The sequence below is a fragment of the Engystomops pustulosus genome, chromosome 2 (genome assembly GCF_040894005.1).
Source record: "Engystomops pustulosus chromosome 2, aEngPut4.maternal, whole genome shotgun sequence".
Classification (NCBI taxonomy): Eukaryota; Metazoa; Chordata; class Amphibia; order Anura; family Leptodactylidae; genus Engystomops; species Engystomops pustulosus.
In genome coordinates, this window is record NC_092412.1 from 201,327,576 (window position 1) to 201,342,424 (window position 14,849).

Sequence of the window (14,849 nt, forward strand, 5' to 3'; positions counted from 1 at the left end):
ACTGTTCCACATTAAACCAAGTTTGCTGCCGTACAAGGTAGCTGAAAGAGACATGGTTTTCCTTATCCCATCATGGAAAACTTTGCATATTTTCCCAGAATACCCCTAGTGGAGCATCCATGGCTATAAGACTCCACATGCCTTCATGGTGGCTTTAATTGGCCGTCTCCTTAAGGAGAACTCTTACTTCCCGACCCACATTAAACCAGTACAGAGTGTGACTAGACAGTCTTCTGCTGGACCAGATTTTGTATCTGATGTTTGATGATCCATCTGGTGTAGTTTAAGAATCTCTAGTCGTAATTTGCACCACCAAAATGCTAATCAATCCTTTTACGCTTTCAAAATGCTATATGAAAAACAAATTCATACTATTACCTCAGTGATCCGTCACTGATCTACCTACTCTTAATCTCATCATTTTTCCAATCTACGATCTATCTGACCCCCTTACCACCTCCACCTTCTTTCTCTGGAGCACTATGGAATACACATTCTGTATGAAACAAACTCCCTGATATTCACAACCTTTTCATCTCTAGAAAATTGTCTCATTTTGCTATCTCTAAACTGCGCTCTTATACCTCCTCCTTCTGCCTCTCACAGTGGTCCTCACCAACTTACAGTATATACTCAAGTATAAGCCGAGACCCCTAATTTTACAACCCAAAAACTGGGAAAACCTATTGACTCGAGTATAAGCCGAGGTTGGGAAATGCATTGATCACAGACCCCCCCCCCCAGTATATAGCCAGCCTGCCCCCTGTAGTATAAATCCAGACCAGCCTGCCCCCTGTAGTAGAAATGCAGACCAGCCTGCCCCCTGTAGTATACAGCCAGCCCAGCCTGCCCTCTATAGTATACAGCCAGCAAAGCCTGCCCCCAGTAGTATATAGCCAGCCCAGCCTGCCTCAAGTACTATACAGACAGCCCAGCCTGTCCCCTGTAGTACACAGCCAACCCAGCCTGCCCTCTGTAGTATACAGCCAGCCCAGCCTGCCTCCAGTAGTATACAGCCACCCCCATGTAGTATACAGCCAGCCAAGCCTGCCCCCAGTAGTATACAGCCAGCCCAGCCTGCCCCAAGTACTATACAGACAGCCCAGCCTGCCCCCAGTAGTAAACAGCCAGCCCAGCCTGCCCCCTGTAGTATAAAGCCAGCCCAGCCTGCCCCCAATAGTATAAAGCCAGCCCAGCCTGCCCCCAGTAGTATACATCCAGCCCAGCCTGTTCCCAGTAGTATACAGCCAGCCCAGCAATAAAAAAAAAAACTTATATACTCACCCTCCGGCGGCCCTGATGTGCAGCCCTGCTACCCCGATGTCAGTGTGGCTCCTCTTCTGGCTTCCACGCCTGTCTTCTTTCTTCGGCAACATCCTGCAGGGCACCCATGTTTCTTCATGGCCGGCGCATAGTATGACGTCAGCAGCGGCCGCGTCTTACTATACGCCTGCCGGCCGGGAAGGGCGTTGCCGTGCCCTGCGGGATGTTACAGAAGAAAGAAGACAGACGTGGAAGCCAGAAGAGGAGCCACACTGACATCGGGGTAGCAGCGCTGCGCATCGGGGCCGTCGAAGGGTGAGTATATAAGTTTTTTTTTTTAAGTGCTGGGCTGGCTATTGGCTCGTGTATAAGCCGAGTTGAGGATTTTCAGCACAATTTTTGTGCTGAAAAACTCGGCTTATACACAGGTATATACGGTATGTTCCCTATCCAACCATTCTAATACTACACTTCTCCCAATGACCAGAACTTACTCACCTTCTCCACCATTCTGGCCCCAACCACTCCTGCAGTTCACAAGTCTATACACCCAAACATCTAACATCAAACATTTGCAAACTCTCAGACTCTTCTATCTCTCTCTTCTATATCCTCATGCAATGAGGTAGAAACTGCTGTCACCTTCTATAACATGAGCATCACCTCAGCCTTGGACCCTGTAGCTCTTCTCACTCTCACTACAACTAAACAACCCAACTGGCAACCCTGGCACACCAACCTCACAAAACAACTGAGGCAAAGTACCAGAAGTGTTGAACCCCGTCGGAAGAAATCCTTTTATAAGGAAGACCTACTGTCATACAAGCAGGCAGTCTTCAACTACAAATCTTCACTTACCGTATTTTTCGGACTATCAGCCGCACAAAAAATCCTTTGATTTTCTCAGAAATCAAAGGTGTGCCTTTTACCAAATTTTTATTTTTTGCATTGTATGTTTATATCTGTGTAATGTGTCACCCTTTTTGTGTAATAAGCACTGTACTTTTGATATTAATCTTCCATTTAATAAGAACCTTCTTGTGTTCATATAAGTCTGAGGAGACGTTACCTACATTGATTGTTTAATTTGTGACTATAATATTATGTTGCTGCATAATATATCCTAGGTGCCTCGTCAGCCTATATATGACGAGCGATGACAGCTATATCATTCAGGTTTTTTGGAGGGCGGAGAGCTGTCAGACCACGGTCCAGTGAGATCCGGAAGGCTCCCTTCTTGAACCTAAGATCCAGTCAGCGAGCAGCAAGGTTGCTGACAGCCCCCTTTGTCACACTAGTCAGAGAAGTGTCAAAAAATGGTCTAAAAGACTTCATAAATGAGACATAAGCCTTTTTAGACAGTTGTTTGGTGCAAATGATTGATACATTTTAATCCGCACCTGGGTGCTGCGTAAGAGAAAATGTGGCCCCTATTTTTTCATGATAAATGATCACATTGAATGTGTCCAAAGAGTCACACTATAAATACCATTTAAATATATTTACTTACATTTTGCATTCATGCTTGACAGAAAGTCCATTAAAATTCCTAAGTTGTAACACATGTACAAAAAGACATTCGCTTCCACAATCATACCTACAAAGAAAAATAGTATTGTAAGTGCTCATATATACAGTACAATAGAAGAAATGCATGAAAAGTCATAGAACAATAAGTGCAAATATAGGGTAGGTTAGAGACCAGTCATAATCAGGAGTGCACCAAGCATAAGACGAGTTGAGCCTCTTACCTCAGGCAGCACCACCTGTTATCCACTACAATGCAGGATCTGCCACTTAAAAATTGTCTTTTCATACTGTACATGATGTGAGAAGCAGCTTGGAAAATCCCCATACTAAAAATATGCCTGATACATTACTACTGGATGAGGCAGAGATTGCACTATTCTATAGCTCATCTCAAGCTGCAGAGAGTTTAGGTTCACCCATGGTCACAATGAAAATGTGCATGCATTATAAAGACACAATCTATGCCATTGGTAATCGGTATGTCATAACTGTAACTTTAACTGCTATTCAATAGTGAGAATGCCTGTACATGTATGTAGGGAGATCCTAGGGAAAACAAACAAAAGTGCTGTGATGAAAGTTCGCTCTGGTCTCTAGATAAAAAACTGGCTTCATGTAGAAGCTCAGAAATGACCATTTCTGATTCCTCTGTGCCAATGTGATTGCATATATTAAGTGACAAGAGACTATTAAAGAGTTTGACCAAGTTTTAGTGTTATTCCCTTCTTGGTTTAGGGTCTAACTGCTGAAACCCCCAATGAGCATATAAAATTTGGGTCCTGTTCCCACTTCAAATAAGCCTGCCAGAATGGTGAAATCAACCTTAGCAAAAAAAAAATTGCATGGAACAGCTTAGTTAAATTTGTACTGGGTGATTTTGTGGGTAGAATTTGGTAAAACCTCATTCACTATGCGGTTACTGTAAATTGCCATGTCCAATAATATAATAATAATTCTTTATTTATATATACAGATTCCGCAGCGCTGCACAATGCATGGCAAATTGGTTCCTGTCCCCATGGGGCTCACAATCTAAACAACCTAACAGTATGTTTTGGAGTGTGGGAGGAAAACGGAGGACCCGGAGGAAACCCACGCAAATACGGAGAAAAACATACAAACTCTTTGCAGATGTTGACCTGGGTGGGATTTGAACCCAGGACCCCAGTGCTGCAAGGCAGAAGTGCTAGGCCACCGTGCCGCCCTATACATTTTTCCAGGAAAAATAAAAGGTACCAGTGGGGTAGAATCTATACATTAATATAGATGCTTTACTCACACTACTCCAACATGCACTTGAGGTTCTTCTCTTTTCTCTGAGTCTTTGCATCCAGAATCCTCGACATTCTCATTCCTGTGCAGAGACAACACAGATAATAATACATTCTCTAATTCATGGTTATTAACAAAAATACAGCATTTCACAGATATAATTCCAACCTGTCTCTATCAGTCCTGGTGTACACAATTTTGTTTGTCCCTGGATACAACCATAAATCTATTTCTATGGTTGGATTCTTCTCCTGAATAGCCTCTCTTGTCTGCACAACTGATGTGCTCTCTACTACACTCCCCTCCCCCCTGCATTACAAGACCAGCGCAGTGTACAGAGACTTAGGCCCCTTCCACACTTGCGTTGCAGATCACGTCAGAGTTTGATCAGGGTGCGATCAGTGTTTGGTCAGTGAAAAACTGACGTTTTGCATCAGAGTTCAATCAGTTTTCATTCAGAGTTTCTTCAGTGTCTCAGTTTTTCACGCGCGTTTTCAATGCAATTTCAATGCGTTTTTCACGCGCAGATAACGTGCATGAAAGGACTCAGGGCTGAGGTCTAACTTTTCTATGACAATTGATGCGAGAAAAACGCATTGCACTTGCAAGTGTCTCAGAGTGCAATGCGTTTTTGATGTGTCTTTATAGACTTGTATGGTGCGTTTTTCACACGCGTGACTTGCAAAAGTAGAGCATGCTGAGATTTAAACAAAAACGTGTGTGTGTGCATGAAAAAAAATGCAAGTCTGAAAAGACCCATTGATTACAATGGGTCAGAGTGCAATGCAAGTTCTGCGCGTCAATAGCACGCGCAGAAAACGCGCATGAAAAACGCAAGTGTGGAAGGGGCCTTACTCTACTAGCTACAGACAGATACAGGCTACAGGCATATAGCATAGTTGAGTGTTGTAGGTGAGTCAGCAGAGCTGACAGTGTCATTATTTTTTATATCCATCTCATGGATCTCATTTCTCATCTCTGATCTGTCTCATCTCTCTTTTTTCTATTTGTCAGATGCCAGTTGAATGTTTAGTACATAAATAAAAGTATAGAAAAACCTGAACCCTGATAATCTAAACACATAGTCAGAAAACACAACTACAGGAATCATAATGTGTCTGCCTAGAGAGTCCCCGTTCACACTTTGAATTATCTTTATTGTGTAAACATCACTAAGGGAATAAAATTTGAGTACTTTCTTTCATGGGCAAACCCCTTTAAAAGAAATCTACCATCAAAATCCATCATGATAAACCAGGCCACTTACACATAGATCAAAGCACCATGACTGTGATAATTGTTTTATATTTGTTACCCGTGACTTATTTGCTTCTAAATCAAGTTATAGTAATGAATCAAAAGGGGTCCGGGAGGGGTTACCAGAGACCCTCTTTGCTGCAGCTGCACACGCTTCTAAACTGTCTCCCCATTCCTCTGGCTGCTGTAATCTCGTTGCTTTAAAAATGTTACAGCACACAGTGGAAGTGATCCTGCACAGTGTAAAGGTCGGCACAAGAGGCTCTGATAAGACCCCCCAGAGTCCTTCAGGCTCATAAGCATAAGTTGATTTTAGAAGGAAGGAGTTTATGAATAACAAATATTTGAAGATTACCACAGTGATGGAACTATGAGTAAGTGCCCCTTCGTTTATCATGCTTGATGGTAGATTTCCTTAAAATCAGGAAGAAAGGCAGGGGAAAAAAGGGGGCACAACAAAATTTTTCTTTAATAAAGTATATTAAAACATTTACTATTATCATCTGCACTATTAATTAATGGAATTTTGCATAAATATACCATATCCTCATCTGTTCAGATATGCTGCAGTTCATACCTATCGGATGTAATATTATGCTTTGTACCATATTTATACTTTGGGTTAATTAGTGATATGGATTATTACACACACCTTTTTAATTTTGTTGGCTTTCTTTGCCAATGGCTACATTTTAATAATGTTTTGTGAACTAAATAAAGATTTAAAGTTGAATTATGCTTTTTGGTGTAATTTTTTTTTCTGACTTACAAATTTTTGGTTATTAATATTAGAAATAGCAAACCTTTTACACAAAGCTTCAAAAACACCACTGTCACTTGCAAGAGAGTCATCTGATAATCCAGCAGAGACTCCTTTGGCTTTCTCTAGACTTATTCCACAGTCTGCAGGAATTGCAATTTCTGTAAATGATAAACATATATTTGTATTAGTCTGATATCTGCAGTTTCACACAAGAAAATTGAAGTGTCCATTTAACTTGCTGCTATTTTATCTATCTACAGTGGGTTCCACTACTAGAATACTCATCAGATTTTCTAACATGTATCTTTCCTATAACAACAGACCCCCTAACTATTTGACTAGGAAAATGAATACCCCTCTCTTATTTCTCTATGATCCATTGGAAAAAGGGATTCTAAGGTCGATAAATAATATTTGCCAAACTATTTCCTGAATTCTAAGAAAACTGAAGTCAGGATTAGGCAGACAATGGTAGGATCAAAAAGATATGTTATCCTAACAGCCTTGTTCTCAGCATTTATGGTAAAAGGCAAAAAATAGCTACAAGTTTCTAACAAATCTCAGCTGTACTTATATTTCACCACTAGGTGGAGGCATGTCACCTTGAAAGGAGTGAAAGGGTTTTTCCACCCCCAAAAAAATGTATTACGTAGCCACAGGATTGTCGAGAGATTGGGGAAGGCCCTTTACGCTGTGTGACATACCATTACCTAGTCCTTAATCTTTGAATAGAGCAGAATCTAGTTTTTTTCTAAATGATAAATACATTTCCAGATTTAGATAAGAAATCAATTTGACAATAAGCAAATGTTTTAAAGCGTTTAACAACTATGATGGCCATGTATTCTTTTCCTGCTTTGTTCATCTCTGCATCCAGTCAGTCGTAACTATTTATTTGTCTCTTGTCATAACTGTATGTAAGTTGTATTTTCCATCTTAGGGCATATAAAGTATAGATATATGCTGTATATAGATATAGGGAGAGATTTATCAGAGGTGCCTGAGAGGAGAATTGTTCTAGTTGTCTATGGTAACTAAACCGAGCTCAGCTCTCACAGGTGTGGATATAGTAGAATATGACTAAGACTTTAACCCCTTAAGGACGCAGCCATTTTGTAGCTTAAGGCTCAGCCCGATTTTTTTGGATTCTGACTTGCGTCTCTTTATACGGTTATAACTTTTGAACACTGTTACTTATCAAAGCGATTCTGAGATTGTTTTTTCCCCACAAGTTGTACTTCATTTTAGTGGTAAATTTTGGCAGATAAGTTTTGCGTTTATTTACAAAAAAAAAGAAAATATGATAAATTTTTGGAAAAATTTGCCATTTTCGAAATTCAAAATCATTGCGTTTTCAGGAAGATCGATTTACCACCTAAATAAGTTGCTGAATAACATTTCCCATTTGTCTACTTTACATTTTCATAATTTCTGAAATATCTGGATAATTTATTTTGATGTCACGCGGCTTACAAATAGAATATCGCTTTTCCGGATTTTCAGAATTGACAATTTTGGGGATAAATACAGTTTTGAATGAAATTTTACATATTTAGCATCAAAACTTCCTATATAACCAACCCATTTTCAAATCTGCACCCCTCAAGCTATCAGAAACAGCTTTTACGAAGATTGTTAACCCCTTGAGATCTTCATAGTAATTGAATCAAAATGGAGGTGAAATTTAGAATGGTCATATTGTTCCCTTATACGTTCATTTAGCCCTAAAATGTACACATTTCCAAAAGATAAAAAGAGAAAACCCACCATACAATTTGTTCTGCAATTTCTCCTGAGTACAAAGACCCCCCACATGTGGCCGTTACTTGTTTTATGGGCGCACAGCGAGACGCAGAAGGGAAGGAGCACCCTGCAGCTGCCAGGATTTTAGTTTCCTCATTGGCCCCCTTTGAAGGCTATAAAATTTTCGCTTTTTCGTTATTGGGGCCATGTGATGCCATTTTTTTTGCGGGATGAGATGCTTTTTCCAGTTTTACCATTTTGGGGTTTTTATCACCTATTGTTGAAAATTTAGGAAGTTTTTTTGAGGACAGGAGTAGAAAAGCATCAATTCTGTACTGGATTTTTTACTTCTTTTTTTTTTGGTGTTCACCGTATAGACTAATAATCATGTTATCTTTATTCTATGGGTTGATACGATTACAGGGATACCAGACATGAATATATTTTCTTACGTTTTACTAAATTTGTCAAACAAAACCCTAATGTGGGGAAAAATCTATCATTTATGTATTGCCGTCTTCCAAGTGGCATAACATTGTTACTTTTTTGGCTACGGAGCTGGTTGATGGCTTGTTTTTTGCGGGACATGTTGTACTTTGCACCAGTATCATGTCGCAGTACATATGGTTTTTGATCACATTTTATAGAATTTTTTGTGGGATTGAAAAGGTAAAAATCATAATTTTTGGAGGGTTTATAACAGTTTTTTTTACGGCGTTTATTGTGCGGGTTCAATAATGATTTACTTTTATTCTACGGGTTGTTATGGACGCGGTGATACTATATATGTGGGGTTTGTCTTATGATTTAGACTTTTTTTTGAGTTATATGTCTCTTTATATGTTTTGGGGGTTTGGGGCATTTTTAGTGATTTATGACTTTATTTTTTTATTGAATAACTTTTTTTTTTACTTTTTCACTTGTATACCATGGGATATGAACAAGCAATCATCTGATTGCTTGTTCATGATAATATTCTGCAATACTCATGTATTGCAGAGTATTATCAGTGTCAGCCTATACACTTGCATAGGCTGGCACTGTGCCAGTAAGATGACGTCACAGACGCCATCTTACTGGCAATTCTTGCAGGTAACTCTGGGGTCCAGATCGGACCCCAGAGTTACTATAGCAACGATCGGCGCACCCCGAAAACGGTTCGGGGGGGGGGCGATCGTGGGGGAAAGACCCCCCAGATACATGTTAGATGCCGCGGTCGCGCTGACCGCGGAATTTAACGGGTTAAGCACCCGCGATCGGAGACAACTCCGATCGCGGGTGTTACACTGGGGTGCCGGCTATCAGTCACAGCCGGCACCCCGTCTTTCCCGATGCCGGTTCGGCTCAGATCTTGAGCCGAACCGGCATCAGCTCAGCGTCCGATATATCGGACGCTGAGCGCTAAGTCACTGAGCTCAGCGTCTGATATATCGGACGCTGAGCGGGAAGAGGTTAAAGGGGTATTCCAGTAATACACATAATTCATATACAAATGGGTCCTTAAAATCTAAGATAATGGGGGTCATTTACTAAGGGCCCAAATTGCTCTTTTTCGTCGGGTTTCCCGAATATTACAGTTTTGCGCCATTTTTCCCTGAATTGCCCCGGGTTTATGGCGCACGCGATCGGACTGTGGCGCATCGGCGCCAGCATGCATGCGACGGAAATCAGTGGCGTGGCCGTCGGAAAACCCGATGAATTCAGAAAAAAACGCGGTATTTAAAAAAAAATGTGTTGCTTAACATGCCCTTACATGCAACCAGGATAGGATGGTGAACTCCGGCGAACCTCTGCGCAGCAGCCACACCTGGTGGACTTCGGGCACACTATCATAGTGAACCGCCGGAAGACCCGAATCCTCAACGGAGAACGTGCCGCTGAACCGTGACAGGAGCGGGTAAGTAAATGAGCCCCACTATGTAATTAGTTGTTATTTCAAATTTCGCTCCCCTTAGCAGAAAAATGCTGCTGACATACACTGTAATGAAGAATTAATATGCTACTGTCCCTTTAATCAGTCCGTTGATCAGTCCGGAGCAAACACAGGACAGAAGATGGCCGCTGGTCACATGTCCACATCACATGTCCTTCACCTGCCTGGGCAGGTCATGTGATCATCACTATGTTTGGCTGTAGTCGGTTGGTTGCAGTGTATCTAGTATGGCCAGTGTGTGATGAGATGTCATCTCAGTGAGGTAATGTGCAGTGATGGCAGTTACACATCATAACTATGGTAACAGATCAAGAAAGTCTGTAGAGCATAAGAGGGAGGAGGTGTTACTGAGAACTAAAGCATAATGGAACTTGTAGTTTCCAGTGGCGGCCATCTTGGTGATATCTCCACCTACTTTAGAGAGCCCATAACATTTTGTGAATCATAAAATCAAGCTATTTAAGTTACATTTTGTGAGTAATGACATTGAGTTTCGTTATATTCAATTACCTATAGTATTATGGGTTTTTGTATAACAGATTCATATTCCCGGAATACCCCTTTCATCAATCTTGAAAATTACTAGAGTTAAACAATGGACATTCATATAAAGGAGTTTTATTGGTTACTGATACACATGAGCAGACCAGGTCTGAAGTTCCAGTACGTCTCGTGCGACAGCCCACCTGACCAGCTATGGCTAGTAGCTAGGAAACATACCCAAATTTAAAGGACATCTACTGTCAGAATCAAGGATTGCAAACCAAGCACACTGACATACTGGTGTGTGCCCCCTCTGCTGTTCTTTTAGCTTCTTATTCCCTGGTTTTTACAAGAAAAAGAATTTTAATATTATGCAAATGAGCCTGAGGGTTTCCAGGCTCCATAGGTTTTAGTGGACCCTGGAGCCCCTCTCACTCAATTGCATAATTTTTAAAACCTGTTATTATTAAAAACTAGGGCAAAAGAAGCTAAACGAAAAGTGGATCCAGCTAGAGGAGGTACATGTCAGTATGTCAGTGTGCTGGGTTTACAATCCTTCATCCTGGTGGAAGATTTCCTTTCAAGTAAGGGTCAGCTCATCTCCAGTTATTGATACTGATTGGATAGGTTATGAATAAAAGACTGTTGGGGGTCTGACACCTGGGGCCCTCACTTATCAGTTACTGACTTCATGTACTGGAATAACAACAGAGAAATGTAAATGACGTCCATTATCTGTGAAAGGTTTAGTTTCCGTTGCCAGGCTGGCTACTGTGCAGAGTATGGGCTCCCAGCTGCATTTACTGGGATGTTGCCATGATTGGTTGATCAGGGGTGTTCAATAAAAAAAATGTATTGTTACCTTACCTGCTGTAAAACAATGATGAATGAGGAGTGTAAGAAGGACTGTATTGGAAGGATAAACTGGTGGGAGTGACTTGAGAACACACGCTATAATAGGTTACAATTTCGGTACAGGCATGATGGATCTTGTAACATCTCCTCTGATTTTTATGACATAGATATACAGAAATACATGCCACAAACACATACCTGCTCTCATCTGAAGGCTTGAAAATTGTGCACCTCCTTCTCTGAAATTTCTATTTTCAGTATAACATCCTAGTAAATGGGATGATGTCCCCTGTGCCTCTTCATCAGCAAGAGAGGGGCCGTGTCCTCTCATAATTTCCAGAGCACCCATTATTTCCTCCAATCCCTCTGACATTTGGGCTAGAGGAGAGTCACGAGAAGCAGAAAGAAAGGGAGTGTCCAGAGGAGAGCTTGGAGGGGACAGCGAAGACAATGATGAGCGTGATGACAGGGAGGCTAAGGACTGAGGGGTGTCCATTGACATCTTCTGTTTATTGATGTTGGAGAGGCCAGCGGTCTCAGAGTACTGACTGTCTCTGCAAACAGCATCTAATGGGATCATATCAAAGCGCATATGTGGCGAGAACTCAGAGTGGGAGTCAGGCTTCTCGTAATGTGGAAGGCCATAAATGTCTGTAAAGCTTATGGAGCTTAGGGAACCTCGACTGGACGCCAGAGATCCTCGACTCGAAGCCAGGGAACCACGGCTGCTGCCAGAAGACATGGTAAGGGTGCTGGCAGACAAGCTACAAAAAAAAGAGAAGGCCTTTTAATTGAACAATATAAATACATATATTGTAACGTTAAAACAATGAGGGCTTGTCCACTTTCAGCAAATAATTCATATTGTTTGTGTAATGAAAAGTTATACAATTTTCCAATATACTTTCTGTATCAATTCATCATGGTTTTCTAGATCTCTGCTTTCTGTTCTTCAATAGGAAGCTTCTATGTTTACTTCTAGTGGATAGAAATGTGTCCATAGTTTTTTGAGGGACATACAGCTGCACAAGCCGTTATTATCACAGGAAGTAAATGGCGCTGCATGTCCATCACAAGACTATGGACAAATTTCTATCCACAGGAAGTAAACATAGAAGCTTCCTATAGCAAGAAAGCAAGCAGAGCTCTAGAAAACCATGAAGTATTGATACAGAAAGTATATTTGAAAATTGTATAACTTCCGTACACAAACCATATCAATTATTTGGTTAAAGTGGACAACCCCTTTATATACACTAAATGTAAAAAAATGTTGACATTTATATTATACTGCAATATACATTTATAGTATGCAATTGATTGGAATAAATATTTAACATTTTGTAAGTTTGCACAAAATGGTCCTATTGAAGCAATTAAAAACTGAATGATTGGTTTTGAAAAATTCAGTAAAACAAAAATTGAGGTACTTCTCTGACAAAGGGAGCATCTGTAAAGTGCAGTCAGATGTGTAGGAGATAGGAGCCTGATGATTGGCTTGGTGCCTACCTTTTCAGTTGAGTATGAAGGTAAGAGGCCAGGCGGGTCGCTTCTTCCAGATGTTTCAAGAGGCAGTTTCTTTTCTCTTGCAGCAGTAGCCTTAAAAAATAGGACACAGTGTTATAATTAAAACATTTACTTCAATCTCTTCTACTTTTTTAATTTGTGTCAATATAAAAATTATGGGGGAGATTTATCAGAAGTGTCTGAGAGCAGAGCTGTTTTATTTGCCCATGGCAACCATTCAGAGCTTAGCTTTCATTTTCCAACAGCTACTTATAAAATTAAAACTGAGCTCTGATTGGTTTCCATCAGACACTTCTGATAAATCTCCTCCATAGTATGTGCCCATAGGTCTCCTTTGAATGATTGTTTCATCTTTTTATTTTAGAGCCCATCAGTCCACATCTGTGCATCATACCCTTATGCACAGGATAGATCATTAGTATCATATCATATGAGTGTGGGTCAGCCACCCAGTACCCCTTAGGTCAGCTGTTTTGAGTAGCCTCTTGGCGCCAGAATGATGACAGAGAGAGTGTATCCAGAAGTCTTTATCCGGCCCCTGCAGTAGCTTGCAGTAACTCACCCCTAGAACGGCAATTTACAGTAGTTTCTATTTAGGTCTATTCTGCTAAGCCCCCCATTAATCTGATAATGATGCCTAATTAAACAAATAGATTATTAAAGGGATTTCCCATGAAACAAAATGGCCCTTGTCAATCTCCGTCAGCTCCATAGAGATGAACAGGGCAGCCCACGCATGCGCAATGGCTGCTCTGCTCATCTCAGGAAGCGGATGAGGGGTGCAACGGGGGTAAATAGGACTCCTGTTCTTGTGATCTGTGGGGGTCTCATCACTGAGACCAATCAGCAAGTTAGGGCCTAGCTTAGTCCGTGGGAAAACTTTTAATATTGACTATTGGCCTATATTAATAAAAGGTACACTTAGCTGAATATAAATGTACGCCATGCAGTGAATACCTGACATCGTACTCAAATGATAAGCGCTATGGATACTGTAGCAATTGACTCCTTATAGATTAGGATAATATCAGTATTAATGATATGTAACACAGTATCAATTTCACACAATCTTTCAGCAGTTTGTCATGCTATTCACAGGGTATCATCCAAACCTATACCCCTGGGATAGATGATGTACTTCGTTTTGAGTGTGATGAGAAGGAATCGATGACTGACCTCCCTGGCTATCCAGAGAGGCACAAGAGAGGTCAGCCTAGCAACAGACTGTTTTGGATCCTCCTCTCAGAATACACATGATACATTATGGGATTTGACTCCAGCTGCCAATCCTGCAGTTTCACATAACACATGTCCAGAAAACAATTTGTTCTCTTAAACCAACAGTTTAACACTCTTCTGCGGAAGATATATCACCTACTTATTTCAAGCCTGTGTTAGTCTGTGTAGGAAAACATTTCAGTATCAGGATCACTGGCTTTGAAATGTCAAATGAGATATTATACTCAAGACAAATACCCAAAATAAGTCAGAACAGCCTGACCAAAATATTCAGGTATTTCAGTATAGCTTACGTCCACTTTTACTGAACCATATCATTAAAACCAAAGTATTGTGTGAATTTCCTGTTACAGTTCTTTTCCAGTCCAGCATCTTCTCATCCCAAAGAATTGTCCATTTTAACTTTTAACGGAAGTGTTGTTTTTATTTTTCCAAACATCATGTAAGGCTCTTCATTTATCACAAAGGCCCTAATCCTATGATGGATCCCTTGGACCCAGTTGACTTCATCTTCAGATTATTATTAAGATTAGACTATGTACACCTTGTCAAATACTGTGCTGCCCACTGGCAAATGTTATGCAGGTTAAATGATGTTCATAATTTGTCCATTATGTAACAGAGGTTTGTTTGCAGGCGCCATCTAATGGCCAAAGTTAATAACTACTTACATTCTGTTTTCCCCACCCACTAGCAGATACAAAGGATTGTGGGTAGGAGAAGGGCAGTTCCCTTCATGTCTACACAGAGAGAAGACCTATATTCATCCATCTTAACCCTTGTTGTAGTATAGCCGGTAAGGAGACTGTCTATAAGAATCTATAGCTACTAGCAGTTATAGGACCACTCTGTATAAAGTCTCTTATATGAAGTGTAATGTATAGATCTGTAATTGCACAGATAGGCCCAACCTCATGGTCGGCCATGTTTGGTCCCAGACTGTATATGTATCAGTTTCCTGTTATATGCTAATGTAATGTATGT

The 14,849-nt window shown here is 40.7% G+C and overlaps 1 protein-coding gene and 1 long non-coding RNA gene across 2 annotated transcripts in view; one reads left to right on the forward strand and one right to left on the reverse strand.

Moving 5' to 3' along the window:
- The window catches only part of WWC3 (WWC family member 3), a 140,534-nt gene that overhangs the window by 16,649 nt on the left and 109,036 nt on the right, over nucleotides 1-14,849 (reverse strand). The window contains exons 10-14 of the mRNA XM_072137840.1: nucleotides 12,609-12,698; nucleotides 11,298-11,863; nucleotides 6,126-6,243; nucleotides 4,073-4,147; nucleotides 2,774-2,860 (exon numbers count right to left, since the gene is read on the reverse strand). Of these exons, the coding sequence (XP_071993941.1) occupies nucleotides 2,774-2,860; nucleotides 4,073-4,147; nucleotides 6,126-6,243; nucleotides 11,298-11,863; nucleotides 12,609-12,698 (936 nt within the window). The remainder of the gene's footprint in view (nucleotides 1-2,773; nucleotides 2,861-4,072; nucleotides 4,148-6,125; nucleotides 6,244-11,297; nucleotides 11,864-12,608; nucleotides 12,699-14,849) is intronic.
- The window catches only part of LOC140119140 (uncharacterized), a 202,566-nt gene continuing 197,674 nt past the window's right edge, over nucleotides 9,958-14,849 (forward strand). The window contains exon 1 of the long non-coding RNA XR_011853332.1: nucleotides 9,958-10,023. This is a non-coding gene — a long non-coding RNA (uncharacterized lncRNA). The remainder of the gene's footprint in view (nucleotides 10,024-14,849) is intronic.